Here is a 19,790-nt window from a genome sequence, read left to right as displayed (position 1 = left end):
ATCGGCCCTTAAAGGGGCGGTTCCGGTTCGAGTTCCAGGACAATTCAAGGGTTGGAAATTTTAATTTTAAATAATCAATTATCAATTATCAATTATAGTCAAATTGTACATTGTAATCAAATTTGAGGAGAAAAAAAAGGGAGAGGGAAGGAGCTTAAACTTAATAAATTATCATTAAACACATATATATCTTCGTAGGGATAGAATAAGCAAAATCCATATAGTTCTTTTACATTTGATAACCCCAACCTACCTAATCATCAATCATCGCTACCCATTGTAATACCCGTGGCAATGATATTTCCACTATCATCATTGAAGAATTCATCGTCTTGATCCAACTCTTGTTGTTGAAATTTAGCCTTTATCTAATCATGGACATAAGATTGAGCATCCACAGCATGCGGATTTAATCTTGAATGGCCGTCGTCCAAAATTAATCCTCCAGCACTAAATGCTTGTTCAACTACAACTGTTGAAGAATAGGTTGCTAACATCTGCCTTGCGATGAGAGCGAGGACTGGGAATTGGGTTGAATGAGTCTTCCACCACTCCATAATTTTGAAATATGTGTTGTGTTCGGAATCACGAAACTCAAAAACAATGGTTAAATAATTTTCTAATTCGAAAATATTACATGTTGCTCCCTTTTATCTTTTTTGCTTACTAATAAGCGGATTGTACCATCTACTAAGTCTACCACTCTCCTCCATTTGCGAGGCACTAAGTTGAGAATATCCACTATCACCTAAACCATATCTACTACAAAATTTATTATATAATGTTACTATAACGTCTTTAACCTCTATTTGTATAGTTTTAATATTTATTGTTTTATTCAAATGTAAATAATCATAATAATAATCATTCAAATAATCATATAAACTATCTAATTTAGTACGCGGTTAAAAAACAATAGAAACCGAATAAATAAGAGGAATGCATGCATAATAATGCAACCATTTTGCTTTGATTGCTATAATAGTCGGAGCTAATTGAACATTTTTTTTTCATATTCATAAAAAATACCAGCAATGTTAATCACTGTATTAAAAATAAATGTATAATAAAATAATAAATACCAGATAAAGTATAATTTGCATCATTAAAAACTTTAAAAAAATCTAAACTTTTTTTTTGCAAACAACCTAATCTTGCGGGAGTAAACTAATTTCGAAAATATTATTTGAAATAAACGTACATAATAAATCTTTATAAGCAAAAGATTGGCGAAACAACTCGTAGGTAGAATTCCAACGAGTTGGAGCATCTTTTGGAAATCTTTTTGGTTAGAATAATAAATACCAGATAATGTATAAGTTGCATCATTAAAAATTTTCAAAAAATCTAATTTTTTTTTTTTTGCAAATAACCTAATCTTGCGAGAGTAAACTAATTTCGGAAACAGTATTTGAAATAAACATACATAATAAATCTTTATAAACAAAAGATTGATGAAGCAACTCGTAGATAGAATTCAAACGAGTCGGAACATCTTTTGAAAATCTTTTTGGTTTTTATCAAAGTAATTTACAAAATCTGCTCCATTCTTTCATTACTTGGGGACGACTCCATAAAAATTTAATTGTTCTCTTTATTGGGGTGAGAAAAGCCTCAAAAGTTCATAAATCATTTTGTACACATAAATTTAAAACATGACAAGCACATCTAATGTGAAAAAATTGTCCGCCAAAAGAGGGTTTACAAATATTTTCTAAATCGAAAATGGAAACGATATTTGACGCATCATTATCAAAACCATTGAAAAAAATTTATTAATCAAATTATATTCTTCTAAAACTTGCCAAATTATTCTATAAATATTATTGACCATATGCTTTTCATCAAACACTCGAAATGCAAATACTCTTTTTTGAATGTTCTAATCGTCATCTATCTAATGACATGTGATACCCATATAAAAATGAATTTGCCAAGGATCACTTTAAATGTTGCTACTTATATGCACACGTCCATTAAAATCCGTAAATTTTTTTGCAAAGCCTTTTTTTTGTTTTTTATAAACTCTAAAAAGTACGCGTTTAAGAGTAGTTCTCGGAACACGTTTTGCTTGCGGAGTACATGCGGTGTTGATCAAAAAATTCAAACCAAAATTTTCACTAATAGTAAAAGGTAAATGTTCAATGGCAACATATTCAACTAATGTTTCTTTATAAAGTTCATCATAAAGGATAAGTGTTAGGATTGGCGTACCTAGAAATCAGTTGTTGCCTGGTGTTGATTCCCACTTGCGTTGCATGTTTTTGCGTCAAATGTCGATGGTATGTTCCATAGTTGTCTTCTTATTAAAATTATATGATTTCGTACAATATTTACAGTTTATCCTGTATTTTTCTCCACTTATATGTACTTTGTTGAAGTGTTGCCATAAGTTGGATGTACTCTCCCGGGTTTACCATTCCGACTCCTTTGCTGTCGACGTTTCTTCGATGCCGGTAGGAAGATGAAAACTTTCTTGCATTGGGACGTGCTTGACGTTGAGAATATAGTTGATATTATCATCATTATTTACCCAACATGTAAACTCATGAGGATCATATTGATCATGAGGTTAAGGATAATTAGATTCCCCCATCCCCATTGGCATCGGGCTCTTTTCGCTATCACCAACTTCGCTTCTACTTGCCATTTTTGTCAAAAAATTGAACGGAAAGCCAATTCAGAAAATTGACAGGATTGAACCGGGATTGAGCGGATTGAGAGAATTTGAGAGAAATTGTGAGAAAAAATGAAAGGGGATGAATAGTATTTATAGGAATTTAAAAAGGAAAAAAAAGGAGGAGGAGGGATAATTGCAACAACCATAAGAGGGACCTTATTTTTTTTTATAGGCGGTTCGAAACCGGCCTGGAACCGGTTTCAAATTTTTTTAAACCGAAACCAACCCATGAGGAGCTGGGCCGGTTCCGATTCGGAACCGCCGGACTCGATCAACGGCCCGGTTCCGATTATTCCACCGGCCGATTCCAAGCCCAAACCGGCCTGTGAACATGTCTACTTGCGAACATTATCTATACTAAATGAGTTGAAATTGTCTATAATGTTTTATAGTCTAGTACCGTTCAGCTTTGGCCAACTTTTATCGTTCGGTCCGGGTGGCCCAATCACATTAGACCGCGTTGGCGCAACCAAATTAGAGATTTTTCTTTTCTTTTGTAAACTAGATTTAACATCTATTCAAATGCTTGATTGGAAGGTGAATTTAATCAAGTTGACCTACAGTCCAGTTAGCCGAAATTGATTTGATTGATGAAGACTAGTCTCATTGGAGTTGAAAAATCGTAAAATTCTTCTCACTTGACAAGCCCCTCGGAGAATTCTAACTAACAAACTCTATTTTGCGCACCAAACTATTGACAAGACTCATCTTCAAAGTCTAAGGTCAACAGAGAGTGTTATGCAAGAAATGCCCCCGTAGTTTTTCTAAGAAAAGCATAGAAATAAGACCAATCGAGTTAAAACAGCAGTTTTGACCATAGAAAAAAAATGTTAAAAGAGAAGTTATCAAGTAAATTTTAAATAAGTGCATTTTTAATGTCGTTCGATGCAATTTATATACACATACAAACGCTTAATACATGACCCAATTCAATAAAACGAAAACAGAACACGTTTTTACTTATCGTTTCCGATTGCAATAGACATTATTCGAGCACAGAAGAAGAGATGTTAGAGAATTATTTAACGGTCAATTAAAATCAGCAATTCGAGGTTAAATGTATGATTGACGAGAATAGCATCGAATTAAAGAAAAAAATTGCAAGTTGAATTCCAACCAGAACGTGTGCAAATGAAAATGTACGCCCACGAGAATCAACAAGCAATCTTATTCTTCGGTCATAGGACACTTAAAAGAAAAATAACTGAAAAAAAAATGAAAAATTCTCGGGACAAAATCAAGTTTCTCTATCGCCTTTATGGTCCAAGACCGAGTCAAAAGGTCCGATCCGATCACGCTCGCCACTCAACCCCCCACCACGGCGTCGCGCGAACATCGACGCCGCGGAATGGCGCCACGTGTGCGCGACGGACCAATCCCACGGCCCAGGATGATCCCGGGCGGGGGTGGGCTTCTTCGCGGCCGGGTCAATCTCGCATCTACCGTTTTCAGTCTCCATTGGCATTTGTTCCCACTTTCTCTCTCCTCCCTCCCTCTTTCTCTCTCTATCTGGAAGACGCGGACAAAATAGACCCTGCGCACTGTGTTGTTCTCTCTCTCTCTCTCTCTCTCTCTCTCCTTTCCTTCCTTTTTCTGTTTTCCTCCATTTGATGAGACCCAGGAGCGCGAGCCAGCGATGTCTCTGAGAAGAACGTTTCTCTCGCGGAAGTTCTCTAGATCCTTCAAGGAGCTCAACGGTAGAGCCCCGAGGGAGGAGGCGGCGGGCCGTCGCGGCGGCGCCGCCGGCGAGGAGCCGGAGAGGGCCGAGCCGGAGGCACACGGGGAGTCATGGGGGACAATGCTGCCGGAGCTCCTGGGGGAGATCATCCGCCGCGTGGAGGAGAGCGAGGACCGGTGGCCCCAGCGTCAGAACGTCGTCGCCTGCGCGTGCGTCTGCAAGCGGTGGAGGGACATCACGAGGGAAATCGTTAGGTCCCCGCTCCACAGTGGCCAAATTACTTTCCCTTCCTGTCTCAAGCAGGTTGTCTTCTCGATTGCGCGGCGAAATTCGGGCCGCATTCCTTTCGATGTTGCTTCCTCCTTGTTGGGGGAATGGAATGGAATGGAATTGAATTGAATTGAATTGGTTGATGCTTTGGCTCGTTTGCTTTCCTTTTAATATTGGCGGAGATTTATGAAGCTCATTGTGTTTGTGGGGCTATTTTACGTGTGGATAATAGCTCAACTTGACCAAATCGTCGAGATCTAATTTGAAGTTAGGGTTCAATCTCATTACTGATGTCTAGACATTTGATGCATCATGTACGGGGCATCTATTAGAGAGGATGGATTCATTTCTGAAGGTTATATCATATATGTATCTGTGGGTCAAGAGTTGTAGATGGGAACGATGGTTTGGATTTTTTTTTTTTTTGGAATTGGAAGTGAGGACTTCACTTTGATGGCTTTTGTGAGGAAAATAAGTGCTTCCGCTGGGAGTTTTCGGTGTGTGTATATATATATACACACACCGTAGGAGCACCTTAGGAGCATGAATATATAACCACACCGTAGGAGCATGAAACTGTCTTTTCTTCTTCATTACACTCTACAACATTTTCCAATTTGAATTGCATGAAGTATGGTTGTGCCTATGAGAACATCTCATTAGCGACCTAAACAATATGAAGGATGATAACCTTGCGCCTCTAACACTGTTGTTTGCTCATCGTTTTGGAAATATGGATCTTGGTGGCTGAGTTGCTGTTCTATAAATTTAACTTCCTCACACCCAAACTGTTGCGTGAATTATTGGAATTTCTTCTTTGGAAATTCCAAATATTGCATGTCTCCTGATGGTTCTTTTCCTAAATGTAGCCGGGACCACGGGATTCTGCACATCAATGCCTTATAAAGCGGGACAAGAAGACTTCGACTTTCTACCTTTATCTCACGCTCAGCCCGTGTAAGTTAATATTTGCGGTTGATTTGTCTTTTCCTACTACATATAATCTATATTGATGGTTCTCATTGATACTTAGTTGTTTGTTTTTTTGGTCTAGGATGAGGTTTATTCCTACTTTTGTACCCGCTTCAGTTTAACTGGCTTTATTATTTGCATCAAGTTCGCTAGAGCTAGAGTTTGCAGAGCCAATGTCTGCTAAGCCTTCAATAGACTTTTCATCTGAGTTGATCCAAGCTTAGGAGGTTGCATATCTCCTTTGGCTCAGAAAACTTGGTCAATGTTGACTTGGTATACTTGTAACAACTCTGCTCCTTTTTTTATTTTTAAATTCCACCATTCTTAGAATGAAACTTCTTCAAGGTAGTGGTCTTTTACAGATGTTGACTTTTTCTTTTCTTTTTTGAAAGAGACAGTCAGCCTTGGAGGCATGTATGGTTATTTTTTGTTAGCTTGTCAATTGATTGACAGTTTCAGACTCAACAAATTGAATGAAAGTTCAATTGGTGCTTATTATAGACTGGATGCCTGCTGTTTCTTGTGCCTGGCATGCCAGCTTGGAGGAGAAATGGAACACGCACCTGTGAGAATGTCATCTCATGAGGATTTGGGATCATGGAATCATTTCTAGATGTTAGTAGTGGTTGAGAGAGCTTAATGTATGAATATGATGGTGGAAAATAAGAGAACTCTTGACCATGTTTTTGGTCCCTTTTCCCCACTCTCTCATAGTTTGTTTTGAGGGGGTAACATAGCTGAAATCCACATCTATTAGTGGTTCTAATGGACTCAAATTTGGGAAAGGAAATGGACCTAAAAATGCATTGTTGAAGATCAGTCTTTTTTTTTTTTCCTTCTTTTAGTTCATCTTTAGGGCATATCAGGGCTTTCATGGAGGTCGTTGGTAGTTCTGAGGAGGACTCATGTTGTGGAAGGAAAATTGGTCTAAACCTTGATGGATTGAAGGTTGCTTCATTGAAAGTAGATGTAAGTAGGAGTTGAACATCTGTTTTTACCTACTGTCGGTATAAGTGAAGGGGACTTCTACTGCATCTCGTGGCTCATCCACTAATATCAGTTCCTTGAATGAAGATATTAAGTTCTACTTTTGGTTTGTTCATCATTTGACTAGTGAAAAGGATTTGGATTGATGTCAGACTTGGTTAGGTCAGAGCTCTCGATGAATACATTAAATGTTGATCCAGTGCTCCTTTTGATACGATGGCCTTCTCAAATCCCATGTTCCTATATAAATGCAATACTCTTGGCATAAATGGTTTGCCTATGATTGACTTTTTTTTACTCCCTCATTCTTCAGCAACACCAGATGAGGGGAAGTTTCTTTTAGCGGCTCGGAGATATAGGCATGGTGCTCACACTGAATACATTATCTCTCTAGACGCTGATGATTTATCCCAAGGAAGTAATGCTTATGTTGGAAAGTTAAGGTGAGGCTACTTAAACAGGATCTTATTTTTGTGAATTTGCTCCCAAAAAAAAAAAATAAAAAATACTGGAATGTCTTATTCTTCCCCTTAAGGTGGCGGAGTGACAAATTCAGTAATATAAAGATGTGTTTGGGCACAATACAACCATGTCTCTGGAGTTTCTAGGATGGAGCATCTTTACGTGTCTACCTACTTAGCTTTCTATTTCATAGTCTGTCATACAGGAGGTATGGAGAAACTTGGAGCTTCTTGCCTATTTTTTTCAAAGCTTGCAATTGATGTTTTTTCTTTGATCTGGCAGACGCTTTTTTACTGCTTCTAGAGGACTGTCATACATGACTTGGGTTTAATCGATATGATTTTTTTTTTGGACGATGATATGAATTTGTTTACAAGCATGTTTAATTGTTTACTTTACTTGACAAATAGAATATGGTTTTACTGTATTTGTAATCAATGAAAATCTAACTTATTCCTTTCCCATCTCTCCATGGCCTTTTTAACAGAAAAGGTGAAAAGTTACATGTTAATTGATGGCTTTGTTTAAGATTTCGTGCTTGTTGCAGCTCGGACTTCCTTGGTACCAACTTCATAATCTATGACAGCCAACCGCCACACAATGGTGCAAAACCCTCAAGCAGCCGGGCGAGCCGCCGTTTTGCAAGCAAGCAAATAAGCCCCCAGGTCCCAGCTGGCAACTTCGAGGTCGGGCAGGTCTCTTACAAGTTCAACATTTTGAAATCTAGAGGTCCAAGAAGGATGGTTTGCTCGCTGAAGTGCCCTGTGTCGGGAGAAGCACCTACCGATAAACAGGTGGATAATGTCAAGATTAAGAAATCAGGACCTATCAGCTCGGAGCACACAATTTTGAGGAATAAGGCTCCAAGGTGGCACGAGCACATGCAGTGCTGGTGCCTGAACTTCCATGGTCGTGTGACTGTGGCTTCGGTGAAAAATTTCCAACTTGTTGCCATAATGGACCAAAGCCAGCCGGGTGGGAAAGGAGATGAGGAAACTGTTCTTCTCCAGTTTGGGAAGGTTGGGGATGATACTTTTACCATGGACTATCGGCAGCCCTTGTCTGCCTTCCAGGCATTCGCCGTTTGCCTTACCAGCTTTGGCACAAAAATTGCATGCGAGTAACTGTAATTTTGCTATATGTAATGTTTGCCCTCGTCGGCACTATTTTGTTATAATTATGCACTTTTGTATTGGTATAAACATGGTGTAACCTACGTTTGCTCCAAGGCATATGTACATGTTCTATGAAAAATGAATTTTACTGGCTAATGTCTAACTATAGACGTGGATTTCATCAAGAATCGTTTCCTGGAATGCTTGGGCTGGTAAAAAGTATAATACTAGAGAAACTGTTAGTTGCTGCAATTGAGCTGGTTCTCATGTTTTTTCTGGCTGCGATGGCGGAAAAAGTAGTTACTTCATCGTGTCCCACGCGAACGAGTGGAGTAGAAGATGGCTGAGAACCTTCGTGGTGTTTTCCCTGAAAAGTTGAACGCTCGATTTTCCTATGCTGCAGGATGTGTGGCCTATGAGCTGTTCTGACTCGGTCCTCTGTTCACCAGTGTTGACTACTATGGCACTTAATCGGAATGGCATTAGCGTCCTACTACGAATGGACGAGTTACTTGGAATATCTGAAGTTAAGAAGCTTCCCAGAACTTGATGAATGAACATTTTTCCCGGTAAACTCAATTTTTGCCATCTTTCTGATTCTCGGACTGATACGCAACATAATCATATGAATAACCGAACTACCCAATGCTGGACACATCCATCGTTTCAACTATCGCAGTATTCGAAACCCCAACCCCCCCCCCCCCCCAAAAAAAAAAAATATATCGCAGTGAATCCTATATCACTCACACTGGCACATCCATCATGGGTCGTTTGTGGCTGCATCCCAAATCTTTGATCCTGCGTCCATGAAAGAATGGTTTTACCTTCAACCAATATAAACACGACCATGCAATCTCTTCCCACTATCCAGGTTTGAGCTCACGCATATTCTTCCGTACATGTGCTTAGCTATATATCTCAAAACACCGCCTACTCCCATAAGAATGCATGAATAAGACCATATATCCTTCTCCATAATTAAAACATTTACATCAGGATTATTTGTATTTTGCCCAATTCTATGGGATGCTACTCAATGCAACTCCGAACATTATAAAGTAATGCCCCGCTTCATGCATAAGATTGCTTTCCTCAGGCAGGAGACTACAAATGGGGCACATTACTCAATTTGAGTGTTCTTCTGGCATGAAGAGCAGTTGTCACTGAGACATTTAGGCAAGTTAATTAACTGTGACCAGGGTGATCAACATTGCATTCAGCAAATCAGTTGAAACTTGAAAGAGCAGTTGGTTCTCACAGATAGCCATGGCAAAGGTACATAAAGGTTCATATACACACCACCATCTCAAGACTCATAAACGAAGGCGCTGAAACAGAAACAGCATTTTGTTCCAACTTCCAACTGCAAGATGACTCTCACTTCTTTCCTCGCAGCTTCACACCAAGGGCTCTTTCGAGTTTGGTGATCAGCTGTTGATTAGGAATTGCTTTTCCAGATTCATATTCTTGAATGATCTGGGGCTTTTCATTGATCAGCTGCATTGCAATTCATGCAAGAGTGTCAGCTGGATAAGTTTAAGAAAACAAGGGGCACATTTTTTTGCATATACGCACCCCAAATGTCATTTGGCCCAAGAGAAACACAAGTTTTCTCTGCCAAGTTCAATAGGGAAAGACAAAAAGGAAGCAAAATACCTGAGCAAGTTGGGACTGGGTGAGCTTCTTCTCCGTTCGAGCTTGCATAATAGCCTTCTTCAGCTCAGTCGGCACCCGATCATCTACCAGCCATTTATCATATCTCTCAGTCAAGGCAAGTTCAACAAACAATATTCCACAATGTGGAGGCAAATTGTACAAGAGCAAGCACAAAGGAATGAACAAATGAACTAAAGCAACACTTCCCGCTGCATCAGCAGTCTGACACAAAAACGAACAAATCTAAACGTAAGGAGGCTGCAAAGATTTGTGGCTCCACAAAAACTCCATATTTCTAACAAGAGAAAAGTACACTGAGATGCATCACTCAATAATTTAGAAGAAAAGCCACTTACGAGCAAGATTTTCTGTTTCTTCATCAAGCTTCCTTGTGTTCAAAGTAGTACCGCTAGAAGTAGCTTTGTTTGTGCCGGCAGTTGCTGCAGAGCAGTAAAGGAATTACTTAGCAATTAAAGTTCATTAATTAAACTGTCAATGCTTCATTCTTAAAATATAGATGACAGCCGACGGCCACAATCATCTTCTACATGCATTACCATTCCTACCAGTAAGAACACAGAGTATTCCTCGATCAACTTAATTAAGCAGCATCAATTTTATATAGGTTACATGAAAAAGAGGACATTCATTCCTTAATGTTGTTTTGAACAATATAATCCAACCAGCCTCACCAGTCTTAATATATATCTAAAAAAACAACTAAACTATACATGTACAACATCAGCAAAAATTTGACATACGCAACAAGTTAATCATGCAAATAGGCTATGGGAGTTCATCACCAGTCCACACCCAAAATCAAATCATGCAAGATGGAAGCTATATGTCAGATAAGTTGTACTTAAAGATGTGAGCAGTCCACGACAAGAAGTGTCACAACCAAAATAATCGGTCATATGTAATTATAAGAAATAGGACAAAAGAATCATATGAGATTATGAGTGCTTTGGCTTAAACAAAGACACAGTTACACACGTCTAGTGCACTACAAGAGCATTGATGCAGTGAGAAAAGTGATAAATTAAGAACTTCTTTGCGAGGGAAGCTTCAGTTTACCAGGCTTGATGATCAAATGCTTAATGCCTCAGGTGGTGCCACCACCAAACTAAAATGAAAATCAGCTCTGAAGTCTGAATATTAAAAATTGATTTGGCAGCAGACGATGACGCAATAAGACAGTGACAAAGTTAACTTCATTTGGCTTTTCTCTTTTCCCTTCTCTCCTTTCTTAAGAAATAGAATGAAGGACTTTAAAAAAATATTCAGATCAACCCAACTAACTTAGAAGATAAACTCAGCCAGTATATCTTCTGCATGTGGTTGACAGCTATATGAACTCACCCTCTTTCTCCACCACAAAAAGGACACCTTTTCTTCTGCACACACACAACTCCTAAAGCTCGCCACACATCAAATTAAATAGACAGATCTCCCTGCTATGCACACAAATCATACAATAGATGGGAGAGACAGTAAATACAGGAGTGAAGATGGGTTTTTGGGAACTTAAGACGTATCAGAGCTCTCTAATTGGCCCTCAATGTGGAAATGGTTAATTTTTTGTGACTAGCAGTAGATATGCTGCCTCCTGGGGAAGAATTTGATTGGTACAGTAGCTTCTTAATGGTGAAAAACACAACAAATATAGTCTGAGGAAAATAAAATTTGCAATAAGAGCTGAATTCTATTGAGATTGACAGCTAACAAACATAGCTCTTTAGAGTGGGATCAGAGGGAGGGGCAGCGATTCAAAGTGAAAAGAGGCAAAGGTGACCTCTCGAGAATATATGTTAAGCAAGAGTCTCCAACGCACCACCATCATAAAGAACACCAATCTTATAATTAAAACAACAATGTGATGAGAAGACAATCTCAAGAAATAAACATCTTAAGAAAGCTAAAAGCACACAGGCAGATAATAAAACCGGTTAAAGTATTCAATAGTAAAAATTACAAGCGGAGGCATGCCAACAAATCCAAAGGGAAAAAAAATAGTTCCAAATTGATTAAGCTCCTTGCTGGATATTTAAAGTTCAGGTAGACAGAAAACATGTCCGACGTTGCAGTTCTTCATGACCTTTCAATAAATACGTACTAAATTTGAATGCTAAAGAAGGTTCTTCCATATCATGGAGAGCATCTACAATATCAAGAATCAAAGAACGTATTACTATTCAACCCGATTTAAGTCAATAGCTCCTATGCGCGTACATGGCGATCGGCAACACCATTTTTTTGAGTCTAATAGCGTACAAATATCAGCGATGAACTTGGCGAATCTATTTACCGACACAGCAAGAAAACTCAACAACGCGAGACGAGACCTTACGATTTCCTCAATTATAGCACCTCAAGAACAGAACTGCAAAAGCCGGAACCAACCAAGCACGGAACGATGCGAGCGTGCAATCGAAAGAGAGAACTAATCAAGCATCGCTCATCAGAATTAAATTCAGATTCAGGTTCACCGTCACAATAAATGGAGAGGGCTAGAGAGACAGAGAGAGACGGCGCGCGTGGTGGACGAAATACCTTTCCGGATGGTCTCGATCTCCGCGCCGGCGCGGCGGGCTGCGTTGACGGCCTTCTCGTCCTTCTTGGCGGCGGCGTTCGGGGCCTTCTTCCGTATTACCACCGGCTCCCAGTCCTGCGAGATCGGTCCTACACCTGCCATCTCTCTCTCTCTCTCTCTCTCTCTCTGGTTTCTCTCTCTAGCAATGGATAATCGCGTGATAGTGATGAGAACTCGCCCTCCCTGGGCAAGATGATGGTTTATATAGGCGAAGGCGAAGCTGCGATATTGGGCCTTGCTAGCGTGCGCCCGTGCCGAGAGATTTGCAGTTCGTTAGGCCCACCGGTCTTTTCAATCTCATCCGTTCATCTCCCTCTTGATTTTTATTGCGTCTATCGTAGGTTTGTCTAATCTCCAGATGCTGATCGTTGCATCCCTGCGTTTGATCTCGACCGTTGAGATTAACTTGTTGGGCCCAATTGGTGGTAATGTTTATGCACTAAAACTGTGATTTTCGTGATTCTTCTTGGGACAAGCTTCAAGTGAAGCCGCAATGGAAAACAAGTGCAGAAGTTTGTAGAGACTATCTGGCTATGGGGCTGTTAAGGACTTTTTTTTTCCCCTTCTTGTGTTTACGGTCGGAACTCAAAAATTTATTCAAGGCATGATCTATAAATAAAAAAAAAAAGGCGCTATCTTTTGTTCACAAGGTAAATGTATTTCGATTTTTCAATTGCAATGTAAATAATAACTTTTGATCTGTGCAAATTGACTTTCATTGCGTTAAAATTGTTGTCCCACATCACTTGATAATGGATTTTATATACTCTTTATATTCATGACATCATAGCAGTCTCTCTCTCTCTCTCCATCCATTTCATTAGTCTAATGTGTGAGCAAAGAGACTTTTGCAATCTTCCCAATGCAGAGAGAGAGAGAGTCGTGGTCAATGCCAACACCATTAGTTGCATTTTACTCTTTGGGATTCTGTATTCACTGAAACCTTATCTCAAACTCTTGAATTGTTTTAGAAATTCTGAAATATATCCACTTTGGTTATTAAATATTAGGAAAATCACTTGTGGATGGCGATACTGAAAAATGTCAATTACATCTCACTGGTCGATGACGAAATAGTTGCGAAATCAGTCCCATGAATAAATTTTTGTGGTTTTTTCTTTTTTGGAATTTCGCTGATATTAAAAGCATGAGATAGTGAAAAAACGTTACAATTGATAACATTTAGCCACCATATATTTTCGAAAACTTCACAAAAAAAAAATTGAGATAATATTTCTTTTAGAACAAATTTGACGGGGAAATTAAAAGGGGCTTCTCTCCTAGCAAATGCCCGAAGCAGATTTGTACTGGGCTGAAGCCTGAAGCTGCTCGGCGGAAAGCCCAGGAAAGAAGCAGAGAACGGACCGCCCCTTCTCCACCTCGTCCCAGTTATTCCGAAGAGCAAGACTGGAGGATGCTCCTCTCCCATGGAAGGCCGTCTCTCTTCCCTCGTTCCAGTTTCTTCACCTGCCGACGATGAATGAGGCTCGCATGCAAAATTACACGCACAAGGTTCGTCCTGTTGCTTCGACCGTCTCCTGCTATTGGAATTTTTGCCGCTAACTTTTTATCCTTTTGCTTTCGGTTGGTTTTCGTCTTGATAGTAGGCTTTCGGGCTTTCGTCTTTTAACTACATGGTACCCGTTTTCTAGTGTTTTTGCTTGTTCTCTATCAGCCGGGTAGATTGCCAGGCGCTTACACTGTATTTCATTAGCTATCGACAAGAAACTTTTGTTGTCATTGGGAGCGATACGAGCAGTTCCATAGTAATCCACTTCAGTTATCAGACAGTGGCTAGAGTTCACCTTCCATCCCATCCCCTTCCCCTCCCTTTTTTTTTTTTTTTCCTGTTTTTCAGTTGAGAATTTGCGATTCCAATTTGTCTCGAGTTGTCCTGTTGACTCTGTCCGTTGCTTAAAGATGAAAGAATTCCATCTGCAGTGGTTTGCTATTTGGACACATGGATGATGGCCTTCAAATGTATCAGTGCATGAAAAGGCATGATTTTGTGGTGGGATGTATGTCAAAATTTCTGTTGACGTACGGCTATATGTGGGTATGTGGGCACGCTGGAGATACTATGTGATGCGAGAAACGTGCAGAAGCATATTAGCTGTGAAGGTTGCTTTATACAGTGGTTGCTGGTTTCAATGCACAGCTAATGATATGGCTACTTTTTGGTGTTTGTTTGATTTTTTGTTGAGTTCAATCGGTAATCTTGTAAATGGGTTGCTGTACTTTGGGACATTTTGGAATGATATGTTTCATATATGTCGAGAAAAAGTGGGGAGGGAAGACCTAAATTACTAACAAGAAATATGTGGGAACTTTAGGGTTATACTTGAGTAGTTGGATGTTACTGACAACAGCATATGAAATGGAGTACAATGGGAGAGGATCATTGCAGCCAATCCTTCTTAGTGCCAGAAAAGAACTTTGTCATTTTTGTTGATGGTTTGTTCGTTCCATCATGTTCTTCTGTTACTCAGTTTCCACTTTATGCCATTCTACCTCCTTTGGCTTGTGATTGGAAGTTCCGATTTAATGTTGCATTTTTTGTACTGCAGCATTTTGCGTTAATCCCACACGAAGGGCAAGCATAGGGCTGGCATGCCAAGCAATTGTCAATGTGCCAGTTACCTCCAGTTCTCCTCACATTAAGTACCTAGTCTTCTTTACCAAGAACCTCTGTTTGTCACCTTTATTGTCCCCAAGACATTCATACTTGCATTTGCAAGAAATAAGGTCGATTTCCTTTTGCTGCTTCTCTGGTGTTGCAATGGCGACTTCTTCAAAAACTGTTGTGGAATACGCTAAGTCAAACCGGTCTTCATGCAAGAAGTGTTTCAAGACAATTGACAAAAATGCTGTTAGGTTGGGGCTAGTGAGTAGAGATTCTCGAGGTTTTGATATGACCAGTTGGCACCACATGAATTGCTTTCCTTTTGATCCAGATTCTATGAGTTCAATAGAGGCGATCAAAGGGTTCTCTCTTTTGAAGGTTTGATTCGATTTATTGTTATTAGTTTTCATTTTTGGGATAAGCTTGTGTGCCTAGACTTTGAAGTTTCATTGTTCCATTCCTGTTATAAGCAAGTCAGTGTAATGAAAGTGAAAATGGAGGATTTGTGTCCATGCTCATGAGTCTGGGAAAAGAGTATGGTTTGGCGTTGTGTAATTTTCTATCCTAAACTGGCTGAAGATGAACCCATCGTTTATCTACCTGATATATTTTAGTATATTTTTCCATTAGATATTGTTAGATGGCGACTTATTACTAGCTGTGGAGGTTTAATAACTTGCTCATCTGCATGAGTTCACAGAGTAGTGACCAAGAGTCTCTAAAGGGATTGTTAGGCAGCTGCAAGAAAACTCCAGAAGAGGCATGTATCTTTTGTTTATCTTTTGACATTCTCAATTTGCTCTTGTGATATAAAAGTTTGAACTTTTTGCACTGAACTCTTTGGAAGATTCAAGAAAGGAATAAAGATGAAGAAAATGAAACGGAGGAGAAATATGTGAAAAAGCGTAAGGTATGCAAAGGCCATTTGAGGAATGATGCTCATTGATCTTGTATTTCGTCTCCTAACTCATGTGCTTATTCATCTATATATTTCGACATATGGCTTTCCCCTTTCTTATTGCTTATTTCAATAGATTCAAGAAAGAGATGATGGTGGGGAAAATGAAGCAGAGGAAGGAAATGCTGCAAAAGTACAGGTAAGCATCTTAGAAGAGCCAAGGTTATAGCTTGCAGTTTCAATCTCAATAGTATTTCTTATGCATTTTTACCTTTATCAAAATGGCATGAGTTTTTGGCACTCACTTTTGCAAACTTAAGTCAAGCTTGCCCTTGCATAATGGGGACACCTTAAGAAAGAGTTATGGTGTAGGGATGTTTCTTTATGCCAGCTAATTTTGTGCATGCATTTGATCCAGTTGGCTCTACCTGAAGACGAAGATAAGGTGGGAATCACCCTTTCAATATCTGCAATCAAGGACAATTACAAGGTTGATATTCTTTCTGGATATGTCGTTCTTTCAGGGCAGCTCAATGTCTTTGGGATATCTTTATACTGTTATATGCCCAACAATTAGCATTTTTTCTCCTGTGTGGTTTAGTAGTCTGTCAGCTTGTCTCACAAACATAAGTTTTTTATCGTCCAGGATGCCAAACTATCACCAAAATGGAAAGCTTTTGAGACAATTATTTTTTTGAACGGGTGAGATATCTGTCTTCAGAATGATCTTGATGGATTTTCTTGGTAAGGTAGAGATGGAGTAAAATAATCATGTTATTTCGTATCTATGTGTTGGTCACAAGGAAACGGATATGTTTGTGTTTTTCTGTTGAAGGTTACGTATTGACTGTTAAATTAATGGTTTAGCTAGAGGTTTGTTATGTACCCATCTAAATGTTGATGATTTATTTTGTGCTGTTTATTCTTCCTATGAATTAATAAGTATTATAGTCATACTTGGACTGTCATTGTCCAGATGTTGTGGTTTAGAATTTTGTTCATCATTCAATGCTGATTAACATGTTTGTCATCATGCACGTGGTTTGAGGTGAACAATTATTTCATTTGGAATTCAATTTGGCACGTGATTGTATTTGTGATTTGTACTGGCCTCTTATATATGGGGTCATCACTTGGTCACATTTTTTGGAAAATGGTTGATACTGTTTGCATTTGTTTTGGGTTTAATGTAGGACGAAGGGCTTCATGATTCAAGTAAAATCGCCGCATTTGATTTTGATGGTTGTCTGGTGAATACATCTGTAAAAAGGTATCGAAGCAACCCATGTTGATTGATTTTTTTCTTTTATGTTTGGGTAAACAGTTTTTTGAGTTTCACCTGACGATACATCAGCTATGTTTTGAGTAATGATGTATCATTTGAAAATTTACCTCCTCTTTTCACAAGGAGATTTGCTGAGATATGTGAATGTGAAAACCTTTTGCACAACAATCATTGTTCTTTTTAGCAGTAAATTCGATAGCAAGTTGTGTATATTTTCATTAAATTACAATTGCACTTCAGAGTAGGTCCAGATGCTTGGTCACTTCTGTATCCTTCCATTCCGGAGAAGTTGCAGAAGTTGTATGATGAAGGCTACAAGCTGGTGAGTTTCATTTACTCCTCCTGCATATGGATTTCATATGAGGACAAAAGATCACAATATTGAACACAGCGCTGTATTGTATCCGGCTCTATTCATTTAAATTTTGGATTATAGCTCTACTCCATTCCTCCTCCTTCTTAATGGGCAATTTTTCGTTGTTATGATTAGGTAATCTTTACCAATGAATCCAACATTGAGCGCTGGAAGAAGAAGAGACAGGTGGCCGTGGACTCAAAATTAGGAAGACTGAATGGCTTTATCAAGCTAGTGAATGTCCCAATTCAGGTAGTACAATTTGATAAACATGGTGTTAGCATTCATTGATGTAGCCAAAGATTGACTCAAATTGTCTAACGGTATTATCAAACTACTAATTCATGTGATATTGTGATGTATCTTCTGAATGGGAGTTTTTCTCTATAATATGTTGTTTGGTGTGGATTCTTTGAAACCTCAGAGTTGCTTGATCTTTTGAGGATATTATTTCTTCCTTTGAATTGATCTTCCTCTATCATGCCTGTAGTTCAGCATGTTTTCTTGCTTTTCACCTGCGACTCAACCAAAGAAATGACTTGAGCATGGCACGGGGATGTGATTAGAAGTGCACAGCGTCTATCTCTAGCCTAAGTTGAGAAACTTCAATCTTTCAGTTTACTCCTTCCTGCTATGTTATTCAAATAGTAGCTTGTGAGTCTCTCCGTCTCTCTTTGGTTGAGGGGGGTGGTGGGAGGAAATCTTACCTTTAAAAGCTACGGTCTGATAGTATACGATACTTGCCTCTTAAAACTTTCTCCCAAGTTTACTGATGAAAAAGAAAAAAGAACTTCCGAGTTCATTTCATGACATTCTGTCATTTCAGAAAATTTGAAGAAGCAGCTGACTTGGCATGCTTACTGCAGGTGTTTATAGCTTGTGGCGTCAGTAAGCCTAGTGGTCTGGCTGAAGATCCATATCGGAAACCCAAAACAGGAATGTGGAATGTTATGGCAAAGTATTTCAACTCTGGCATTTTGGTCGATATGGAGAAGTAAGGGTGGTTTCTTTTTCTGCATCATTGATGTGACACTGTCCGATGGTTGGGGATTAGTTCATTACATCCCTTTGTATCCTCGCGACTTGTTTATTCAATTCCTGTGCCATCTGTTCTTGGACTGGACAAATATTCTTATGTAATATAACATCTGCATTTGAATTCTAGATCTTTTTACGTTGGTGATGCTGCTGGGAGAATCAACGACCATAGTGATGCTGACATCAAATTTGCTCAGGTATTAGAAACTTAGTCGAAACATTTACTGCTCTCTGCATCATTACGTTTTTGCAATTGCATATTGCTTTTATCTGTCCCGTGTTATCGCTCTGTTTAGAATTACTTCTGCTTGTAGTTGAAAATTCCAATATTAGTCGTATCTGCAGCAAGCACTGCCAATGGCCAAGAGAAACTGTCATATCAGGGCTTGTATAAATTTGTCTTTCTTGTTGCAGGCCATCGGTTTAAAGTTCTATCTTCCCGAGGAATATTTTGAGGTATGAAGGAATGGTGTGGGGCAGTTGAGCGTGCATGATCAGCCGGTTGTATATCAATGGGGGCTTAAAAACAAGAGATCCTTTTAATGACTTCTGTTTTTCTTTTTTCCTTATGGGAAGAGGCTTCTGATCTTGTCATGATCTCTAGCATTTTCGCTATTTATGGTGTTACTTGAGCACCTCGGTGTGACATCGCCGCCATGCTCCTTCGCTTGAATATGCCTCCCATCTTATTTATGGTTCCCAAAATTTGCAGTTTTCTCAGCTGCCGTTGTTCCTTAGTGGCTCTTGAATTTTCTTGTTCATCCAAAAGGGGGACAAAAGAAACTCCATTCTTTCAGGAACTAGCAAACTGCTTCTCTTCCTAAACGAGAAGAGAACCTGTCTACACGTCTTGCCGGAGTTTGTAGACACCGTAACGTCCCATGAAGTGGACCTTGAATCAATTAACCTGCGAGTCCTCAGGGCTGTTGACTGGCAGCGAAGCTCCCTTCTTGGTGACGGCGAGTCTTGCAAAAGAGGCAACTGCGGTCGCCATGACAAGGGGTGACTGGTCTTGGAAATTTTAGTTTGTGAACAATCGTTCTTGGTGGGTAGAGCCTAGAGCCTAGAGGTATTGTTGGGGTATTTTGGGAAAAAAGGACAATTTCTAAATGAACATACAAATAATAACTGATGACTTTGATGAGTCTAGCTTGAACTGTACTAATGAAATCCGT

The 19,790-nt window shown here is 39.3% G+C and overlaps 3 protein-coding genes across 4 annotated transcripts; 2 read left to right on the top strand and 1 right to left on the bottom strand.

The window, feature by feature from the left end:
• The first annotated feature begins 4,142 nt into the window (after nucleotides 1-4,142).
• Nucleotides 4,143-8,330, top strand: LOC115755031 (tubby-like F-box protein 7). The gene is made up of 4 exons (XM_030694271.2): nucleotides 4,143-4,661; nucleotides 5,498-5,585; nucleotides 6,901-7,030; nucleotides 7,597-8,330. The coding sequence occupies exons 1-4, from the start codon at nucleotides 4,317-4,319 to the stop codon at nucleotides 8,171-8,173; spliced, it is 1,140 nt and encodes a 379-aa protein (XP_030550131.1). The 5' UTR covers nucleotides 4,143-4,316; the 3' UTR covers nucleotides 8,174-8,330.
• A 1,018-nt stretch (nucleotides 8,331-9,348) lies between these two features.
• On the bottom strand, nucleotides 9,349-12,602 carry LOC115755032 (multiprotein-bridging factor 1b). 2 transcript variants are annotated; one of them, XM_048275427.1, is made up of 5 exons: nucleotides 12,377-12,602; nucleotides 10,180-10,263; nucleotides 9,824-9,906; nucleotides 9,514-9,664; nucleotides 9,349-9,460 (listed from the first exon to the last, which is right to left on the bottom strand). In XM_048275427.1, the coding sequence occupies exons 1-4, from the start codon at nucleotides 12,516-12,518 to the stop codon at nucleotides 9,545-9,547; spliced, it is 429 nt and encodes a 142-aa protein (XP_048131384.1). In that variant the 5' UTR covers nucleotides 12,519-12,602; the 3' UTR covers nucleotides 9,349-9,460; nucleotides 9,514-9,544. The 2 variants fall into 2 exon arrangements, with proteins under 2 accessions (XP_048131384.1, XP_030550132.1); XM_030694272.2 differs by having other exon boundaries at nucleotides 9,349-9,664.
• Nucleotides 12,603-13,785: 1,183 nt separating this feature from the next.
• On the top strand, nucleotides 13,786-19,335 carry LOC115755067 (polynucleotide 3'-phosphatase ZDP). The gene is made up of 13 exons (XM_048275428.1): nucleotides 13,786-13,928; nucleotides 14,984-15,417; nucleotides 15,740-15,799; nucleotides 15,887-15,949; nucleotides 16,074-16,136; nucleotides 16,356-16,427; nucleotides 16,584-16,638; nucleotides 17,129-17,207; nucleotides 17,463-17,544; nucleotides 17,713-17,829; nucleotides 18,444-18,571; nucleotides 18,743-18,812; nucleotides 19,030-19,335. Exons 2-13 carry the CDS (start codon nucleotides 15,196-15,198, stop codon nucleotides 19,075-19,077), a joined length of 1,059 nt encoding a protein of 352 aa, XP_048131385.1. The 5' UTR covers nucleotides 13,786-13,928; nucleotides 14,984-15,195; the 3' UTR covers nucleotides 19,078-19,335.
• The last annotated feature ends 455 nt before the right edge of the window (nucleotides 19,336-19,790 follow it).

The sequence above is a fragment of the Rhodamnia argentea genome, chromosome 2 (genome assembly GCF_020921035.1).
Source record: "Rhodamnia argentea isolate NSW1041297 chromosome 2, ASM2092103v1, whole genome shotgun sequence".
Classification (NCBI taxonomy): Eukaryota; Viridiplantae; Streptophyta; class Magnoliopsida; order Myrtales; family Myrtaceae; genus Rhodamnia; species Rhodamnia argentea.
This window is presented reverse-complemented; position numbering and strand designations above follow the sequence as displayed.

Excerpts from the sequence above, each read along its gene's own strand:
- LOC115755031 (XM_030694271.2), top strand. The coding sequence starts at position 4,317 with ATGTCTCTGAGAAGAACGTTTCTCTCGCGGAAGTTCTCTAGATCCTTC. Across the intron at positions 5,586-6,900 it reads TTATCTCACGCTCAGCCCGT|CAACACCAGATGAGGGGAAG; the intron begins GTAAGTTAATAT and ends CTCATTCTTCAG. Across the intron at positions 7,031-7,596 it reads GCTTATGTTGGAAAGTTAAG|CTCGGACTTCCTTGGTACCA; the intron begins GTGAGGCTACTT and ends TGCTTGTTGCAG.
- LOC115755032 (XM_030694272.2), bottom strand. The coding sequence starts at position 12,518 with ATGGCAGGTGTAGGACCGATCTCGCAGGACTGGGAGCCGGTGGTAATA. Across the intron at positions 10,264-12,376 it reads GATCGAGACCATCCGGAAAG|CAACTGCCGGCACAAACAAA; the intron begins GTATTTCGTCCA and ends ACTGCTCTGCAG. Across the intron at positions 9,665-9,823 it reads CCCAGTCCCAACTTGCTCAG|CTGATCAATGAAAAGCCCCA; the intron begins GTATTTTGCTTC and ends ATTGCAATGCAG.
- LOC115755067 (XM_048275428.1), top strand. The coding sequence starts at position 15,196 with ATGGCGACTTCTTCAAAAACTGTTGTGGAATACGCTAAGTCAAACCGG. Across the intron at positions 17,208-17,462 it reads GTGAATACATCTGTAAAAAG|AGTAGGTCCAGATGCTTGGT; the intron begins GTATCGAAGCAA and ends ATTGCACTTCAG. Across the intron at positions 17,830-18,443 it reads TAGTGAATGTCCCAATTCAG|GTGTTTATAGCTTGTGGCGT; the intron begins GTAGTACAATTT and ends TGCTTACTGCAG.